Here is a 19003-nt window from a genome sequence, read left to right on the forward strand (position 1 = left end):
GCAGAACCCGGCTGAAGAAAAACAGGGAAGAGTAGATGGGGAAGCTGCAGATCTCTGAGCTCCTCATTCGTCTGCCATTGGACCCCCCGTAACCCACTAACTTTTCGACTGGGGGCAGATCTGCATTTAAGATGTGGTCCCATCTACTCTGTGCACCCTTCAAATCTGAAGAATCATGAATTGTGCAGGCTGTTTATGTTAGCCAGATTTAAGATGTTTCCCTCGATGATAGTAAGAGGAAGATATTTAGCTCTTCCAGAAGCCGAGCATCTCTGTAAATGTAGTAAACAGGAACCTGATACTTATTTTCTTTTCTTGTGATTTTGGCATTTATGCCAGAAGACTATTATTAGAGGCCTTACAACTTAACAGGCTCAATTCTATGCCACCAACGGTTCAGGAATAATCAAATTACTTTAATAGTGGCTGAATTTTTGAGTGCTGTCCATGTAGAAAGACTGGGCCATTATAGAGAGATTTTGTGGTTCTTAATTGATCGGTGATGTGGTAGTGTTATATTGTATTATTTATGCAAATTGATTCTCTCTGGAGTTAAAGATCTGACTGGGACAAACCTTCTTATGCTGAATTCGTATTTTGCACAATTTGTACACGCTGTTTGTTTGATAATGTGTGGTTTGCTATGCCTAATAAAGGATTGACTTTTTTTACTCTGCGCGCACTCGCGTCTCGAGGTAACAAGAAGCATTCCTGAAACAGGGGGGAAACCACCCCGCTGCAACAGCCATCAGACTAACCCAACAGGCCCAGAGTGTTAAGACAAGGGCGGGCGGGATGAAGCTACCATGACAAATGGCTAACTCAAGCTCCCGGCCTCAATGAGTGACTTCACGGGCTCTCTTGCTGCTCCAGAGAAGTGACAGCTGCACAAAAATGGGGCCATTGTTTGGCCCGAGGCTCAGCTGGGTTTTCGGCTCCCCCCCCCGCCCCTTCCCATAGGTGACATCACTGCTGGGGGCAGCGGGAAGCGCCGAGACTCTCCAAATGATGGAGGCCATGGAAAGGAGATGCTCCTTCTCCAGAAACAAAGGGCACGTTTGACGCTGCCCAAGCGACAGAGAAGCCCGGGTAGAACTGGCTCGAGTCTCAGACAAGGCAGGGTTCTTCCTTAAGACAAACTTGAGATTGTCCCTGGCGAGCCAGCTGCTCTCAGCCATTAGGAGACAAGTGAGCTAGGAATTCACCGGGATATACGGAGGCCTTAACACTGGGGTCAAAGGGGCAAAGTTATTCTGTCTTAAGATGTACTCTGAGCATGAGCAGGGGGCACACAGGGACAAGCAATGAGCCATTTAAGGGAGACTGGATTCTGGTTCCATTGAGTAACCAGAAACAACCCTAGATCTTTCAGTCCTGGGGTGGTGAGGAGGAAATCAACCCTATCTCCAACTCATTCCCAAGGAAAGACCGCATTGTCGTGCGGATAAGGCGGCGGTCGGGCGACTGTAAGGCTGCTTCGTTTGTACCTTTCGGAAATCCCGTTTCTCAAAGTCAATTTCGGCAATTTTCTCGTACTCTAGAACAGTTCTGGCGTTGTTCAGCTGCAACGCAAAGCAAGAACACTGTCAGTTTCCACTGTTAACAGCCCACGCAGCAAATAATTCTAAAGTTTTATTTATTTTTATTCAAAATATTTGCAACCCCGTCACCCCTTCCGAAGAACAAGATTGCAGGCTGCTTTTCTGCATATCTTGAATTCCACAAATACCTGCCTTATACCTTGTAGAGACTCTCAAGAATCTCTATATTTAAGAATCAAGCTAAGACATCCTTAGATGCTATTAGATACAAGCAAGCCAAGGTTGTCGATTCGGGACAACTACCCTAGTTCTGCCAGATGAGTATCCTCTCTTCAGGCAAACTCAGACTTGAGAAAACCATACCTCTTGCTGAGCTTGTGCGTTTTTATGATCCAGTTCTAAAACTCGTTGGAAGCAGCGGCTGGCAGCCATGGCGTTGCCCAGAGATAGGTGACACTTCCCCTCCCGTAGGTGTCCCTGAGAACAGAAAGGAGGTGGTGACTGGGAGAATCTCGACAGCGTGCAGTGTAAATGTGGATCATCAGTAGGGGAGCTGCACATATTATTTTCATTATTTATTAAATTTGTGGGTAGTTTAATCTTGCCCACGGCAACCAAAAGCAACTTAAAACAGACAGACAGTAAAACCCACATTAAAACCAAGAGGAAAGAAAACTACAGTGGTACCTCGGTTTAAGAACAGCCCTGTTCACAAACTATTCGGTTTACGAACTGTGCAGAACCGGAAGTAGTGTCCTGGTTTGCGAACTTTACCTCGGTCTAAGAACGGAATCCGAACGGTGGAAGGGCACCGGCGGCGGGAGGCCTCATTAGGGAAAGCACGCCTCAGTTTAAGAACGGTTTCAGTTTAAGAATGGACTTCCGGAACGTATTAAGTTCATAAACCAAGTTACCACTGTACATCAGAAGCATCCCATCCACTTCTAAAAAGCCACAGATAGTTAAAGGCCAAAGGCCTGGTTATAGAGGAAAGTTTTCGCCTGATGCCTAAGGATACAAAATGATGATGCCAGGCGAGCCTCCCTGGGGAGCGCATTCTGCAAACGGGGAGCCACCGCAGAAAAGGCCCTGTTCTTGCATTGCTGTCCTCCAGACCTCTGACAGAGAAGGCACATGAAGGAGGGCCTCAGATGATAATCGCAGGGTCCAGGTGGACTCATATTGGGAGGAGGCAGTCTTTGTTGTGGTCCTGCGCTGTTTAAGGTTATATATGTCAAAGCCAGCACTCTGAACTGGGCTTGGAAATGGGATTGGCAGCCAAGATTGGTGCTATATGCTGATACTGTCTTGCCACATGGAATAACATACCCGCAAAAAGCTGTCGTCCATCCTGACGGACTGCTGGGCATCCCCCAGGGCCTCCCGGAATTTGCCTAGCATCATGAGCGTGGCAGCACGGTTTCCATAGTAGCTGGCATTGCTGGGGCAGGCATCTGGAGGACAGGGAGCAGAAGCGTTAAGTACAACAAAGACAGAGTAGAAATCCCCACCGTACCCTGTCCCCAGATCCTTGCCCTTCCAATAAGATGGAAGCAGAAAGCAAACACCATTCACTGGTAAGCTAAATTCTGGATCCCTAATGAAATTCAGAGGTCTGTGGTTTCGTTTGCACGTTATTATTCTTTAACAATTCAAGTTCGATAAAAATCGAAAGGTTAGTTTTTTAGATCTTGTGCCAACCCTCACCACCAAGTCCCAATGGTTTTTTTCTATCCCCACTCCCAGTAAAATGGCACTTAGTAGAAACCATTCATTTCAATGTTTGTGCCTTTGCTCTGGGCATATAAACGACGAGGAAAGAAAAGGAAAGAAAAGGGGCGAGTGGAGAGAACAGAGGTTAGAATCAGCAGGAAAGTTAAGGAAAGTTCAGAGGGCAAAAAATGGGGTAGGGTGGAAGACCCAGGAAAGATCCACTCTGAAATTTCAGCCCAATATTGCTATCCTATTTTTCAAGCTGCCTCCAAAACCATGTTCAGCAACTTTTTAAAATCTAGTTTGTAAGGCTGAGATTCTCAGGACTTTGAAATTTTTACATTTCTGCATGTGAAACAGTCAGGTATGTGACAGCTTGCTTACACAAATATGGTTCAATTATAATATTGAGAATCACAGTGTTGCTTGGTGCATAAGAGAAACCTTGCCATTACACAGGTGTTACAAGGACCTCTGCATCCAGGATGTTGGATCTAACTGTGGTATTCTGTTGTTGACTATGTATTGCCTACCCTGAACTGGGGCAAAGTATTACAAATCAGAGCAGAAGTGTGAGCTTTCGGATGAAGAAAATCAAGGCCCTTGTGACCAGCACCAAATAGACCCATAGGCACATTGCACCAATTCTCCGATTAACAAACCAAGAAAGCCATTCTCTCTCTCTCTCCTCACCTATCGCTTTTGTGTAGTAGTTGAATGCTTCATTGTAGTCCTTCTTGGCATAAAAGGCATTTCCTTGCTCCTTGAAGGACTCTGCTTCTCTGAAAAGAAACAAGCTATCACAACCAAGAAGAGGCAGCAAGATCCAGCATAGGCAAGACAACAGGACAGAGCAGGGCTTCCAAATGTCTGAGTTAATTGACCCCCTGATGAGCTTCTGAAGTTGTCATCAACCCCAGTCCAAATTCTTAGGAACGTAAATGAAATGAAGAATGTCAATATATAAACAGCATTTATTACTCAGTCTCCATTGCTAGGACTCATAATATGTAAGTAATAAGGAATACTGTTATACTGAGAAAGCAAATGTTAAATACAGGTTCCTCATTGGCAAGGGATGTGCACTCTGTACATGCCTGTGTCTTTTGTTTTAGAGACTCGTAGTTCCCAATATATTTTTTCATACTACACCACTTGAGCTTCTTTTCCACCCTAGGCTCTTTTGGAAGCACAGGTCTTTATTTACATCCTGCACAGTCCCACTGACCCCAATATCAACCACTTTGGGAAACCCCGGGATAGAGGGACACACAATCAGCTAACCATGGAGCTAATGATGGAGACTCCTCCCAGAAGCAGGAAACCCACCCAAAGCTGTTGTTCATAAGGAATTGCGCACCATTTCTAGACAATCTCCAAGGATACATGGCTGAGAGTGATTTTAAGAGGCCATACAGAAGCTCCCCCAGCCCCAGGGAATGGATCACCTTAAACCACCTTAAACAACTCAACCAGACTGAGATCCCATAGAATGCTTTACACTAGAAACACTGTGTGTGGCCTGTCATGTTTCAAACGGAGGTCACGTGGCTGGGAACGAGGCATGCAATTAGGTGCTCTCCCCATTGTCTTCTCTCCTCTGTCCTAACCATGGTTCAGAGTGAGTTTCAGATCCTGGTTAAGAGGGAGATCTGGTTTGCACCAACTGTGGCCACCATTGGTGCTGTTGGAGGAATTCATGTGTTAACTAACCCCTCCCCCTTTTTCCTTTCTCCTTCTGTGATGGAATTCCTATTTGGGGACTTCCCTGGCTTTTTTCTGGCCCCGTAGGACCAGCCTGGATAGTTGGCCTTGGTGAAGATTTGACGTTTTCATCCCCAAAAAGTTTTTGATTTGAGTTTCTATTGAAATGAGGCTGCATTTTAATGTTGTACTTAATCTTGTTTCTAAGTTGCATTTTAATCAATTGTTCTTATACCTGGTGTTAGCCGCCCTGAGCCTGGTCTTGGCTGGGGAGGGCAGGGTATAAATAAAATTTATTATTACAGTGGTACCTCGCAAGACGAATGCCTCGCAAGATGGAAAACTCACAAAACGAAAGGGTTTTTGGTTTTTTGAGTTGCTTCGCAAGACGATTTTCCCTATGGGCTTGCTTCGCAAGACGGAAACGTCTTGCAAGTTTGTTTCCTTTTTCTTAAAACCGTTAATACAGTTGCGACTTGACTTCGATGAGCAACTCATAGCATGCGGTGTGGTAGCCTTTTTTGAGGTTTTTGAAGACTGGTGATTTTTGAAGCTTTTCCAAAACTTTTCCGACACCGTGCTTCGCAAGACGGAAAAAACCGCAAGACGAAAAAACTTGTGGAATGAATTAATTTCGTCTTGCGAGGCACCACTGTATGATTATTAACTATGCAAGCTGAGCAAGTTTCTCGATTGTTCCTTTGCAACCGTACCATTACCTGTCTCACACCTAACATCACATGACATCGGGTTAGAGGTGGCCATGGCCAGGGGAAATGGCCTGGTGGGCCAAATTAGGAAGCATGGGGGGCCCTAATTAGGCCCATGGGTCAAAGGTTTCCCACATGGGGTTTTAAGGGTATGTAGGTTTGCATGTGGTTAATGAATTAGGAAATTACACCTGTACCTTTATTTCTACTGTGAAGACCTGAACAAAATGACCTATGTGGCTAGTATTCCTGATTGTTATAAAGAACCTCCCAAGTTGAAAGAAAATACGCCAGTGAATACTAATTTCAGAGGACAAAACGTGACGGGATGGCTGCTAGCTTCACCCCCTTCCTTGTAGGATGCTGGTCTGAAAGGACATTGTCTTATGCAGCATGCCTCTTATGTTCTTGTAGTGGCCCAAACTGACATACTCAAGGGCAATATTTTTAGTTGACTAGAATGTTTTCAATGGGCTAATCAAGTAATAGCTGCAAAGCGGACCCAAATCATAATGGAGAGATAGCTTTAAGCAGATCTATTCAGCAGAGTGCCACCTCCTCACTACTCCCAGGCAAGAGAAAGGCACTCTGGAGTGGACAATGCCAGCTATGTTAGGACAGCCCCTTGGAGAAAAGAGCAAAACAATAGAGAGTTGTGTTGGGGTGTGTTAACATGGTTTTAACCTCATTCTGGCCCCAACACTGGCCACCCCCTCTGGATTCCCTTCCCCCAAGGGTGTTCTCACTAGAATGGCATGGTTCATCCATTCTGCCAATACAATAGAAGCCAAGGACATCTCATCTCCCCAGGCGGCTCAGGGGCGGTGAAAGCCATGACATGTGCAGCTCACGTTTACTGCAGCCAATCAAATTTGGCTCAAGAAGCTAACCATGGCCCTGATTCGTCCCTTGCTTATACATAATATAGTGGTTTAAGAGGAGTGGCACAGGCAGTTCAATGGGTTTGGGACAGTCAAAGAACAATTTTAAAAGTTCCCAAACCCCTCATTTTCACTTAAAATTTTTTTACTGTTATTTACTGTTAAATAAACAAGGTCCACATTAAGACATAATTTGAAACCAGGATCTCCCACTCTGTGGATGGGTTTTGGGCTCACTTAACAGAAGAGACTGGAATCATTCTCTTCTGGCGTGAAAACCAGAAGTCAGTTCCCCACATCAACACACTGGAAAATGGTTTCAGAACAAGCCTGGATCAGAAACATACGACTGACCCTAGTTTGTTCTCACTAAAAAGAATGTAGAACAAACCACAGTTTTTCAGGTCTGGACCGTCACACGGAACTGTGGCTTGTTTGAAGTCAAGAGCAAAAGCTCCAACTTCCTCCTCACAGGCACGAAATGGGAGAGGAGAGGGCAACAGATTTGAGTCCAAGGCTCACTGTAGCTTATTTTGTCAGAACCAGACCAGTGAGTCTGGTTAGAATATTAGGAGGTTTAGGCCTAGTTCTTACAAATAGCAGGTGACGTGGTAACCCTGTGCTGGCAGTCTGTCCCGTTATGGACTGCAGGTGGGCATGTACAAGGGCAAGAGAAATGGATGACTGCCACAATGTAGAAATCGCAAGACGTGTTTCCTGCTCCACCCACTCAAACCTTCTTCCCCGCTTTCGTGTTCATAGCCTCTTTAAAGAGATACTGATGCCATCTCTTGAAACCTTTCTGCACAAGAAGAACTACAGTTGGTCTTTTTTTAAAACAACAACAACAGGTGACTGCCAAAGGAGTAGTAACAGCAAGTGCTTATCTTTTCCTGAAGGTGCTTTTTAAAAAACAACAATAACAACAACAACAGCAACCCTCCCACATCATAACTAATGGACTGTTCCCACTTCATATCCCAGACATTTCCCCACAATAAAACTGGTTTGTTCAGCAGGTTGGATTTATATCAAGATTGGGCCCAGATCACCACATGTGAACAAGCAGTATGGAAGCTGCCATGCCAGCTGAGTCTTTTCCCCATTTATCCAGATAAAAGCTTATTTAAATAGAAAGGGAAGAGATATCCTTATTGGACCTGGGCCATGTAAATTTTTGTAATTTTGTAATTGCTCATGTTAGAGAATGGAAAGATACAGTGGTACCTCGAGTTGTTACCTTCGGGTAATGTAATTTTGGGTTGCAAACACGCCAATCCCGAAAGTGTATACTTCCAGGATTCTCTGTGCGCCACATGTGCAGAAGCGCTCTATCGCGCCATGCACATGCGCAGAAGCAGCGTCTCTGGATACGGACTTTTCAGGGTAAGTACAGACCCCCAGGATGAATTACGTTTGTACAGTGGTACCTCGGGTTAAGTACTTAATTCATTCCGGAGGTTCGTACTTAACCTGAAACTGTTCTTAACCTGAAGCACCACTTAAGCTAATGGGGCCTCCTGCTGCCGCCATGCCACCGGAGCCCAATTTCTCTTCTCATCCTGAAGCACTATTTCTGAGTTAGCGGAGCCTGTAACCTGAAGTGTATGTAACCTGAAGTGTATGTAACCTGAAGTGTATGTAACCTGAAGCGTATGTAACCCGAGGTACCACTGTATCTGGAGGGTCCACTGTATTTTAAAAGATTAGGTAAGAAAACTTTGGGGACGATTAGAAGTAATAAAGCCAACTGCAGGAATGGAAGAGAGGGGAAATTGCAGAAGTATTAAATGGCTGGAAGTTGATTACTCAAAAAGAAAATAGTTGGAACTTCAGAGAAGGGAACTCGTTTTATTATATTAGTTTAAGCATCTTTTAAGGTTATTGTCTGGTCTGCACTAAGAACAGTCCAATAGGATTCTGAACTCCTTCATTCTTGTTTATTAATTAATGAAGTATTAGATAGCTTTGTAATAACTCATATTTAATTTGTGCATTAAAGATGGATGCATTGTATCTTACTATATTTTTGCTTATGCTGTTGATTGTTGGGCCCCGGGCTTTGGAATGTGAAATCCTGGTTAATATCAACCAGTTTCTCATTGTGTCTGATGAAATGGGCTACTGTGGCTTAATGCCACTTTATTAAACAGGATTCTGGGTCCTGTTCTGGATGTATAATCAATTCATGCAGGGCCCTATGCCAAGCATGTGTGGTCTGTGAATCTGCCCTATACATATTTGCCTTAGAACGCTCCTTAAAATATCCTGCGGATACATATCTCCAAAGAGAAGATCAATAATGGCAGGCAAGCTGTTTTTTAGGAGGTTGTCATTGATGTTCTCATTAAAAATCTCCAGTAAGCTTCTGAGAAACAGCAAAAGGTCCTGCAACGAGTACTGAACACTACAAAGAGGGTTTTGCTTTGACTGCTGTATTAGAGCTTTCACTGTTGCTTTGCTAGGAGAAGAGATATACAGTGGTGCCCCGCAAGACAAAAAACCCGCTAGACGAAAGGGTTTTCTGTTTTTCGATGCGCTTCGCAAGACGAATTTCCCTATGGGCTTGCTTCGCAAGACGAAAACGTCTTGCGAGTCTTGCGATTTTTTTCACTCCCCCCCTTTTTCTAAGCCGCTAATAGCCTTTTAGCCACTAAGCCTTTAATAGCCGCTAAACCGCTAATAGAGCTAATCCGCTAATAGGGTTGCTTTGCAAGACGAAAAAACCGCTAGATGAAGAGACTCGCGGAACGGATTCTTTTCGTCTTGCGAGGCACCACTGTACAGGCTTTTGCACCAAGGAGGCTTAGCGGGGGGGGGGGGAGAGGGGGGAGCAAAATGCACTAGGCTTTTTTGAAGGATCTGAAGCAGACAAATCAACAGAAGCTCACAGCTCACACACCAAAACTACAGCTACCGAGGTCCACCATGTTTCATCAATGTGGAGAACGCACACATCAGATATATTTCAGATATCTGCACTTGTTTACGAACTACTCCTACTACCACAACAAGGGGGGGAAATTCTGATCTCCTGATATCATGAGTGATTGTTTCTGCTCCGAACAGATGCCAAAGCCTGAATGAGGTCATTCTGCAAGGCCCGCACTGATGTAGGCTGCGTCCCCCCATTTGCTACTTTTAAAGCTGGAGAAAGAATCTGGCTCGGCTAAAAATACAATCCAGTTCTCTGAATGGGTCTCTTTGTTGGGCGAGGAGTTGGCGTCCCTCTCTGGTGAACCCTGGGGGTGGGGGACAGTTACAATAAGCATCTAAAAAAGGAACCACCCACCACTACTAAGGCCCTAGGCATTGCACAGCTGTGCCAGGAAGGACTAAGATGTCCATACCTCTTGAGTACCACACACCAGTACACTTCCACAGTACCGAAGCAGGTGTGAAACTCAGCCCCTCACAGCCAGATGGAACAGCAAACCAAGATAAAAAAAACCAACAGGCCATTTCAGGAACTAAGAGCTGATAAGCAACTGAATCCAACTGTTAGAGAAAAGATGGAAAAAATGCACACAGCTTCTGGTTCCACCTGCAAGGAGAGAGATATCCCGCTTCGATTAAAATAATACTCAGTACCTAGTCCCCAAGGCTGCGGCGAAATTCGAGAATGCAGCAGCAAAAATTGCAAGACCTGAAAAATCAAAAAAGAAAATGCACGGAATGACATCCTCAGTCTGTTTTCCATGGCTTCCATTAGTTAATGGCTTGATCAAGGCTGAGGAAAGACTCTCAGATGCCCGCTAAACAGAAATACCACTAAAGAAGACAGATGGTGAGAGCAGCTCAGTTGGTAGAGCATGAGACTCTAAATCTCAGGGTTGTACGTTTGAGCCCCATGCAGGGCAAGAGATTCCCACACGGTAGGCGTTGGACTAAGTCAGGGGTCCCCAAACTAAGGCCCGCGGGCCAGATAAGGCCCGAGGGACTCGTTTATCCAGCCCGCGGCGACCCCCGCCGCCCGCTCGTACCAGCGCTGTGCGGCTGCCCACTTCCGGGTTGGAGGAGGACTGGAAATAGCTTGTGCGCATGTGTTGTTTGTGGTGAACATCCGGGTTGGAGGAGGCCCGTGCACATCCGCACAAGCTATTTCCGGTGCTCCTCCGACCCGGAAGTGCATCAAAGATAGCGTGTCCGCACGTGTATTGGCACGCGCTCCCCCGCCCCGCGATCGGCGCTGGAGACACCAGCCCAAGGCGTAGTAAGTTTGCTGACCCCTGGACTAAGTGACCCTCATGGTCCTTTCCAATTCTACAATTCCCTTATGAGTACATACTCATCCTGGTTCAATCTCAGGTGAGCAGTATTTCCACTGCCCAGGGCCTTACGAGTTTTTTGTTTTTATGTCAGGCTGAGTTCAGCAGAATAGATCATGCAGCATATGCAAAATATATGCATATATAGGACAATTTATGTAAGCTGCCATTCCCTCAGCACCGTTTTTAGGTGTCCCAGATATGCGACTTTCAAACTGTGTAGAACTGGCATTCTACGGATGGCAATGAGATCACGAAGGGTGGACAAGCTCCTAAGATGGACAGCTTGCCCACCACTAATCCTTTCTTGCAATGTGCAACTGCAGGAGAATGCTAGATTATGTTCCAGGTCGCACTTTCAGTTAAAGCAGAGCAACAGGTTTGGCTGGGGAACCTGCATGAACCAAGTGTGAGGTCTAGAGTGCATTGCATATTTTTCTGCAATGTGCTAGGATTCTGCAGCAGATGTGCAGGAGAAGTTCTCATGCCAAATAATCTATATGGAAAGCGTTGAGTTTCCTGAGAAAACAGGAAAAAAGTCTGACCAGCTTTTCCACAGACAAAATTCAACTTAAGACCAGGCATGAAGCAATAAAAGGGATTTGCATTTTTTCATGCCTGGGGCCTAACACATCCTATTTACCTTAAAGTTTTCCCCTTCTTCTTTCAGGCTGTGGCTCACAAAATTATCCTTTTGCATCTAGCAAGCACCACGGGCATGCAGTGGCTGTTTCTCTCTTCCTGCAGCACTCCGTGAACAGGGAGATACAACCTAAGGTGCAGGGAAATTGAATCATTGCAAAATGAGGAAATTAAATATGGGAGGCTGGGATCGAAGGTAGGGCCTGCCCAGAGATGATTTTTGTGCCTGCTCCAGATCTGACTTGTATGGTGGCAGGCCAAACAACACACAATGCAGGTTATTGTGGCATGAGAAAAACTATCCATCTGTGCGCTGGTGCCCTCTAGTGTTTAACATGGAAAACAGTAGTCTGCCTGCTCCAGCAAGGTGTTCAAAAAACAGGCACCGAGCCACATGGCTTGCGCTTCATTCTGCAGATTTCTTTCGTATACACATGGGCAGGGCAGGAAAGGAACTGGGAAAGCTGCTGCTGACAAACTGCAACCTCAAAACCGCACCACTGAGATTCTCTTTCCTGTTAAGGTCGTGCCACAGATCACTTTGCCTGCAGCACACCACTGCACTGCCTCCCTAGGAATTCAGCAGCCTTTGGTTTCGTTTTCCTGGAAACTAGTAAGCTGCCAAATATCCAGGAACTGTAAGAGACTCAAGGAGCAGCTGAGTCCTTGTGCTCTAAATAGGTCTGGCCAGAGAGAATTCTTGGATAGAGCACTCTCAAAGCAGAGAACAAGAACAGTTCTCTTCTGTCAAGAAAGCCTTAAAGCTCATACATGGCAAATCAAAAAAATAAAAATGAAGGGGGCAGAAAGAGGATGGGGTTCCAGGAAAAATGACTGGCAACCCCACTCACCTTCGAACACAATGGGCTTTGAATGAAGCAATTTTGGCTATGGGCACAATCCCTGGAACGTACCATGCTGGGTTACTCTATTTAAGAAAATAGGCATTAAGTCTTCATAGTTATGCTGCTTTACCATTTAAATATACAGCGGAATCTCAGTTCCCGAACGCCTCCGTTGTCGTACATTTCAGTTCTCAAATGCCAAAAACCCAGAAGTAAATTCTTCTGTTTTCAAATGTTTTTTTGGAACCTGAATGTGAGACACAGCTTCTGCTGAATGCAAGAAGCTCTTGCAACCAATGGGAAGCCGTGCCTCGGTTTTAGAACATTTCAGAAGCCGAACGAGCTTCCAGAATGGATTTTGTTCAAGAACCGAGGCACCACTGTACAAAGCTACACCCACAACAAATCTTGCTAGCTATTCCTCTTCTTGTTAAGAGCTCCAGAATACCAGACGCCATGGCCTCATAACAGACACAGCAGAGGGACGCCTCCATGGTATTCCTCAAGTAATCATGGATCCATGGCAGTGCTCTCACCCTGTGCTTTCAGACATACACTTTCCCTTCACACCTTCTATGGAGTTGCTATGGCACCATGCAGAGAATAGGGATGCCTTTCCTTGTAACGTGAAAAGACCCTGAGAAAGTCATAAGGCATAGGGACAGGCTTCATGAGCAGAGTCCAACTGTGTTTCTGCGACATAACTCACTTGTTCCTGTGCTCTGGATTACATTTGTTAATTTCTGACTTAAAAGGGAAAGTAAGTAGGGGATAGTTTAATGTCGCAGGAGATCTACCTCTGGGCCACAAGGTTAGCCGTGTTATCTATCATCTGGCCCTTTAGAATTCACATTTCGATTTGAACAAAAAACACAACTCACTTTCCTAAAGGAATCTGGTCAAACATACAATGTATTTTCTGTTAAAAGTCTCTGAGAACCCAGTAGATTAGTTGGTGGATATCACAAATAACGTGCAGGCCACTCTGTGAGAATTTAAAACGCTTAAAAATAAATAATGCTTTTCAACACCTGAAGTTACTCTGGTAGAATTATCCCACTGCAGCAATACTAAGGCAAGAGTAATTTCACCTCTGAATGCAGATAAAGCAAATTCCATGGCGAGTTTTAGAATTACATTGGGAATGTCCAAAAATATGTATCTATCTATTTTAGAAGCCAGGAACTGTAAACAAACAAGCAAACAAAAATAATCATCCAGGTTTTTCCAGAGTCCCAAGTTACACCTGGAAATTTCCACATGAATGGTGATGAACACATTTCTAGCTTCCTTGTCAACTTGCATGCTGTCTCTTGGGGAGTTGCCCCAGTCTCCAAGGCGTGCTGCAGACTAAAGACTACTCAAGAGAAAAGTCTCATTCTCGATACAGTTCTGATATACACTCCAAGGACCTTCTTGGAACCACCACCCAAGGGCAAAATACAATGAGTGGGTAACTTCTAAGCTGTTTGCGTTCCATGTCCTGCAGTGAACAGATGAACTTCATCTGCAGGGTGACTTGGAAGTAAGGTCAATGGACAATATTTGTCATCTCTTTGACTCCTGTGTATTTTTATAACTTTGACACTGACTATTTATTGCTTGGGCCCTCTCTGCCAAGATGCCATGCCAATAACATGCTCTGTAAGTCAGCTTCCCCAAGTTACTTCTCTCCCTCTTCTGCACTCTTCCACAAACATTTCAGCATCCCACAGGGCTGCCTAGATTAAAAGTGGTTCTGTTCTTCTCCCATAGTTCTCAAAGTACAACACCAAAAGACTTCTGAAACTAAGAGACGTTCGATAGTGGAATGGACTTCCATGAGGAGTAGGACTCTCCTTCCTTGGAAGTTTTAGCAGAGGATGGATGGCCATCTGTCATGGATGCTTTAGTTGAGATTCCTGCATTGAAGGGGGCATTGACCCTTGGCCTCCCCTTCCAACTCTACAATTCTATGACTCAACACAAAGAGAGCAAAGGCCTGGATCACAGCAGGAACCAATGTGTTTATCAAAATAAGAAGAGCTCAGTTGGATCACGGACAGGGTTTATAGCTAGATGCCTCAGGATGTTGAAGAAGAGACCTCTGCTCCCAATCACAGTCTGCTTAAATCACAACTAATAGGAATGGGTGTTAGGCTAGATACATTGAGCACCCTACCAAATTGTGGAAAAGAAGCCCTACCATCTTGTCCTTTTTTGAACTTGCTTACAATATTGGCTTTTCCAAGGAGCATTTGCAGGGAATTCCAGAGGTACTAATAACCTAATGTGACTCTCAGCCATTCATAATGTCACCTTTTGCGGCCGTAACCAGGATCACCCAAGCTATGTTGTACTACTGTGGCTTTCAAGTTTCAGAGAACCCTTTCTATATTGAGTTACCTGCTGAAAAACAGGATTGGGGAATGTATTTGGGGAAGCAGTTAGCACATGCAGGGCACTGGAAAGGCCTACTTGGTGACAGTTTTGATTTGTTTAAAGAGGAGCGTTGTTAAATATTGTTCAGTGCTTTCTGCAGTTAATATTCTTCTCATTAAAGAAATCCCTAATAAGCTTCGAAGCAACCACAGAGCATCCTCTGCTATACCATTTACAAACTCACACAACAATAGTACCAGATGTAGTTTAAAGGGGGGAGGAAGAAAGTTTTTGTCTCCTTTCTTTTATCAAAACAGTGACCTCATGCCCTGGTATGCCAAAGTGAACTGTTAGAAAGTTTAAGGGCAGAGCCATTGGGTAGCATCTAACAAAGTTGTTCTGTTAGTACAATAACTTCCACCTGCACAACGGATGGGACTTCTTCACCCTCTTCTATCCCTGTGCCCTGCAAATCTCCAAAGTGGTGTGTGTGGTTGGGGGGTGGGGTGTGCGCGCACAGGGAGAGGACAACTTCTTTGAAGACAGCCCATTGCTTCCAGACATCTCCTCTGGACCTGTGTGTGGGCAACAAGAGACCATATGGTACTCCTTGTGACTGGGGTGGGGGTGGTTTAGTAGCTGCTGATACTTTTGGAGAATCAGCCTGGGCTTTGCCTATGGGAAGCTAACATTCAAGCCCCACCTAAGCCATGAGCTCACCAAGGGCACATCACTCTTTCTCACTTGAGTCTATCCCATTTTACCAGACTCCCTTAAGGAAAAACCACATTGTTTACCTTTTGCAAAATGGTTAATCACAAGTGCTGTGAGTCAAACTGGGAGCAGGACAGCTAAATTAACCGTTCCCTATCTCTCATTACTGTAATAACTGTGACACACCCCAAGACCGTAGGGCAGGAAAAAAGTCCAAAGAAACACGTGCCATTTCCTTTCCCCACAAAAATCTCATTCAGTTAAGTTAGGCAGCCAGAAAAGGATTTTTTCCCCTTCTGTCACATCTCCCTGCTCATTCGGTCAGACAAGGTCACCGCTCCAGTAGTTACCCAGGAAGTTGCTACTATACTTAATCAGATGACTAGTTATGTAGCTCATTCTTATCTACTTTACACTGAAAGGCAGTTGCTGTCCAGCATTTCAGATACATGCTACCCCCATCAGTCTTACTTGGGAGATACCAGGGATTGAACATGGGAGCTTTTGGCCGTCCAGATGTTGCTGAATGACAACTCCCATCACCCCTACAAACACAGCCAAAGGCCAGGTATGGCGAGAGTTGTAACCCAGCCAAAGGTTTCCTGGACCTGATGCAAAGTGTGAGATCTAGCCATTCCCTCACAGAGAACAAATCACAAGTTCTTGAATTGTTATCCGAAACTCTCCGCAAACCATGACTCAAGGGCAATCGGTTTTCACAATACACCTCTGGACTAGTCACTGACTTAGCCACAAGATAAGTTTAAAATATTTATTTTTCTCCCCAAAGAACAGACCTGGCCGTAAGCCAACCAGGCTTATAAGTGAGGAATGAGTGGAAGGTTAAACCCTCATTTCTATTGAAGCAGACTTCTAGTCACTTTCGTAAAACAATTGATTGCTTTCACCTAACACCAGACTCACAACTTTTATCAACAAGATGGGGAAATGCAGTGTCCCACCAAATATTTCATACTGGAACCCCAATTAGTTCTCTGCAATAAGTGAACTAATACAAACCAACCAGAATCACAAACATGGTATTCATCCCCATTTACAGAAGTTGTATGGCAACTTCCCACTGGAAAAACAGCCTTGATCCATCCCCAACCCAAGAGGGCACCCCATGCTGCACTCATCACACTGTCAAAAGCACACGACTTCTCCCAAAGAATCCTGGGAACTGTAGTTTGCCCCTAACAGAACTACAACTCCCACCACCCTTCAGTCCCCTGGATTCTTTACAGCTGCAGCGGTGTGTATGTGTTTTAAGCATATGATGTGTACGCCGCCACAATCCCTAACCCCAATGCTTCTAAAACTTTTAGCCACCATGAGCACCATTAGCTGCCTTGAGCACCATTTTGTGGAAAGGTGGGACATAAATTAAACAAATAAAAATGAACCAAACAAATACAGTTACACTACGGCAATACTGGGTCGTATGCCAAGGATCCCTGGCTTGTGAAGCACTTCAAGGACTTTGATAAATAATAACGTAATCCTAAATACACTTAGAACTGCAGCATTAGGGAACAAGGCCCATTGAACTCTGCCTTAAACGCACACATCAGGCTCAAAAGAGGATGAAGACTCCTGGGCTGAGCCTTGGGCTCTTTTGGGGACTAAATCCTACTGTTAAACCCTCACACATAGACACTTTAAAACCTCAAACACAGTGGTACCTCGGGTTAAGGACTTAATTCGTTCTGGAGGTCTGTTCTGAACCTGAAACTGTTCTGAACCTGAAGCACCACATTAGCTAATGGGGCCTCCTTGCTGCTGCCGCACCGCCAGAGCACGATTTCTGTTCTCATCCTGAAGCAAAGTTCTTAACCTGAGGTACTATTTCTGGGTTAGCGGAGTCTGTAACCTGAAGCGTATGTAACCTGAAGCATATGTAACCCGAGGTACCACTGTACTGTATGGGACCAAGGACCCCTCTTGCACAATATGCTATTCCTAACGGTGTGCAGTTAAGAGGCTTCTACAAAGCCTAATAAGTGGAGAATTAAAGGAGGAACCTTCCAGGAGCATAGTAAGCTGCCTTATACCAAGTCAGAACCGCTGGCTCATCTTGCTCAGTACTGCCTACACTGGCTGGCAGCATTTCTCCGGGGTTTCAGCCTAGGAAGCCTCTCCCCAGCCCAACCTGGAGTTGCCAGCGGGGACTGAACTGGGGACCTTTCTCCTTGCAAGGCAGACTCTTGAGGGGTAGCCCCCCTCCCATGACTCACCCTCCCAGCACCTGGCATTTCAGAAGCAGCACACGGGTCTACACAGACCAGCCTCTCTCAACCTTTCCCACCCCCCACGAGGCTGATGGACTACAGCTCCCATCACCCCCCTGGCCATCTAGGGATGATGTGAGTTGTAGGCCAGCGACACCTACAGGGAATACACACAATTAATTGGCTTTATCCTACGGTCCTTTGGGGGCACAGCTGACGACAATGCACCTCTCTCTCTCGCGCACCCCCCCAACCCCCACTTACTTCCCCCTCCCTCATCTGCAGTGCAAGCCCCGCCCCTTGCCGCCTTCTCCCCTCCCCCACCCGCACACCGAGGCAGCCCCTCCCCCCCTCCATGGGTCTCCCCCCCCCCCGTGTGGGGAGTGTGCCTGGAGGGAGCCCACGGGCGGAGGCTCTTACCTGCGCGTCCCCGCGTCCTCGTCCTCGTCGCTCAACATCGCCGGCCCCTCAGGGTGAGAAGACGCCACCAGGTTCGCCGCCGCGGGCGTCATGATCACGTCGCACTCGCCTCCTCCCGCCGCCGCCATCTTGGCTTCCTTGTTGCAGGCGATCAACGGCCGGCGAGCCGGGAAGGGAGAGAGAAAAGGGAGAGAGAGAGAGCGGGAGAGCGAGAGCGAAAGGAGGACGGGAACGGAAGCTCACACGTCCACTTCCGGAGAACGAGTCGTGGCGGGTAGAACGCCCACTTCCGACTTGGCTGAACAAGGAGTGGAAGGATTGGAGTCCGCCAAGAGGGAACCCCGGCTCCTCTTTTTCCCCCCTGTGTGGCGGGAGGAGCCCCCTCGACCCGTGAGAGTAATAAGCATAAAAGGGACTCAAAAGATGGATAATTATTATTTGCCCGTGCTCACCAATCCAAATCTGATCTGTATCCGGAAATTTTTAATGTTTGACGTTTCATTATGTTTTTATGCGTGTTGGGAGACGCCCAGAGTGGCTGGGGCAACCCAACCAGATGGGTTGCGTATTATTATTATTATTATCATTATTATTATTATTATTAACAAGTTGTTATACATCATAATATGATGCTCTGGCATTCGTTCTCTCTCATGTCAGTCCACAAGTAAAAAATGGTAATTGTTGCAACTGTTTTACTTTATTGCTATATGTTCACATACAACCAAGTTTGTAAGTCTCTGCAAATTTTTTTTTTTGAATTTTACAAAATCAATAAAAGGACAATTTAAACAAGAAAAAAAACAAAATCTTAGGCTGGCCTGTACTTACTGGGGCTTCTTGCTGGGATTGGGTTCCCTCAGTCCTTAATTATGCCTGTTTAGGAAGGAGTTTCCTTGAACTCAGCTGGATTCATCACTTTAAAGGGGGAAAAACCCTATGTAAAAGAACATAACTAACATTTTATATAAAT

At 45.6% G+C, this 19003-nt stretch overlaps 1 protein-coding gene across 1 annotated transcript in view; it reads right to left on the reverse strand.

The window, feature by feature from the left end:
* Positions 1 to 18164, reverse strand: part of DNAJC7 (DnaJ heat shock protein family (Hsp40) member C7) — a 37808-nt gene extending 19644 nt beyond the window's left edge. Inside the window, exons 1-5 of the mRNA XM_083469955.1 lie at positions 18031 to 18164; positions 3948 to 4036; positions 2871 to 2995; positions 1905 to 2018; positions 1488 to 1562 (exon numbers count right to left, since the gene is read on the reverse strand). Coding sequence (XP_083326081.1) covers positions 1488 to 1562; positions 1905 to 2018; positions 2871 to 2995; positions 3948 to 4036; positions 18031 to 18158 — 531 coding nt within the window. The 5' untranslated portion in view covers positions 18159 to 18164. The remainder of the gene's footprint in view (positions 1 to 1487; positions 1563 to 1904; positions 2019 to 2870; positions 2996 to 3947; positions 4037 to 18030) is intronic.
* Between the last annotated feature and the right edge of the window lie 839 nt (positions 18165 to 19003).

The sequence above is a fragment of the Podarcis liolepis genome, assembly GCF_965112155.1.
Source record: "Podarcis liolepis genome assembly, chromosome: 13".
In the NCBI taxonomy this organism is placed as follows: Eukaryota; Metazoa; Chordata; class Lepidosauria; order Squamata; family Lacertidae; genus Podarcis; species Podarcis liolepis.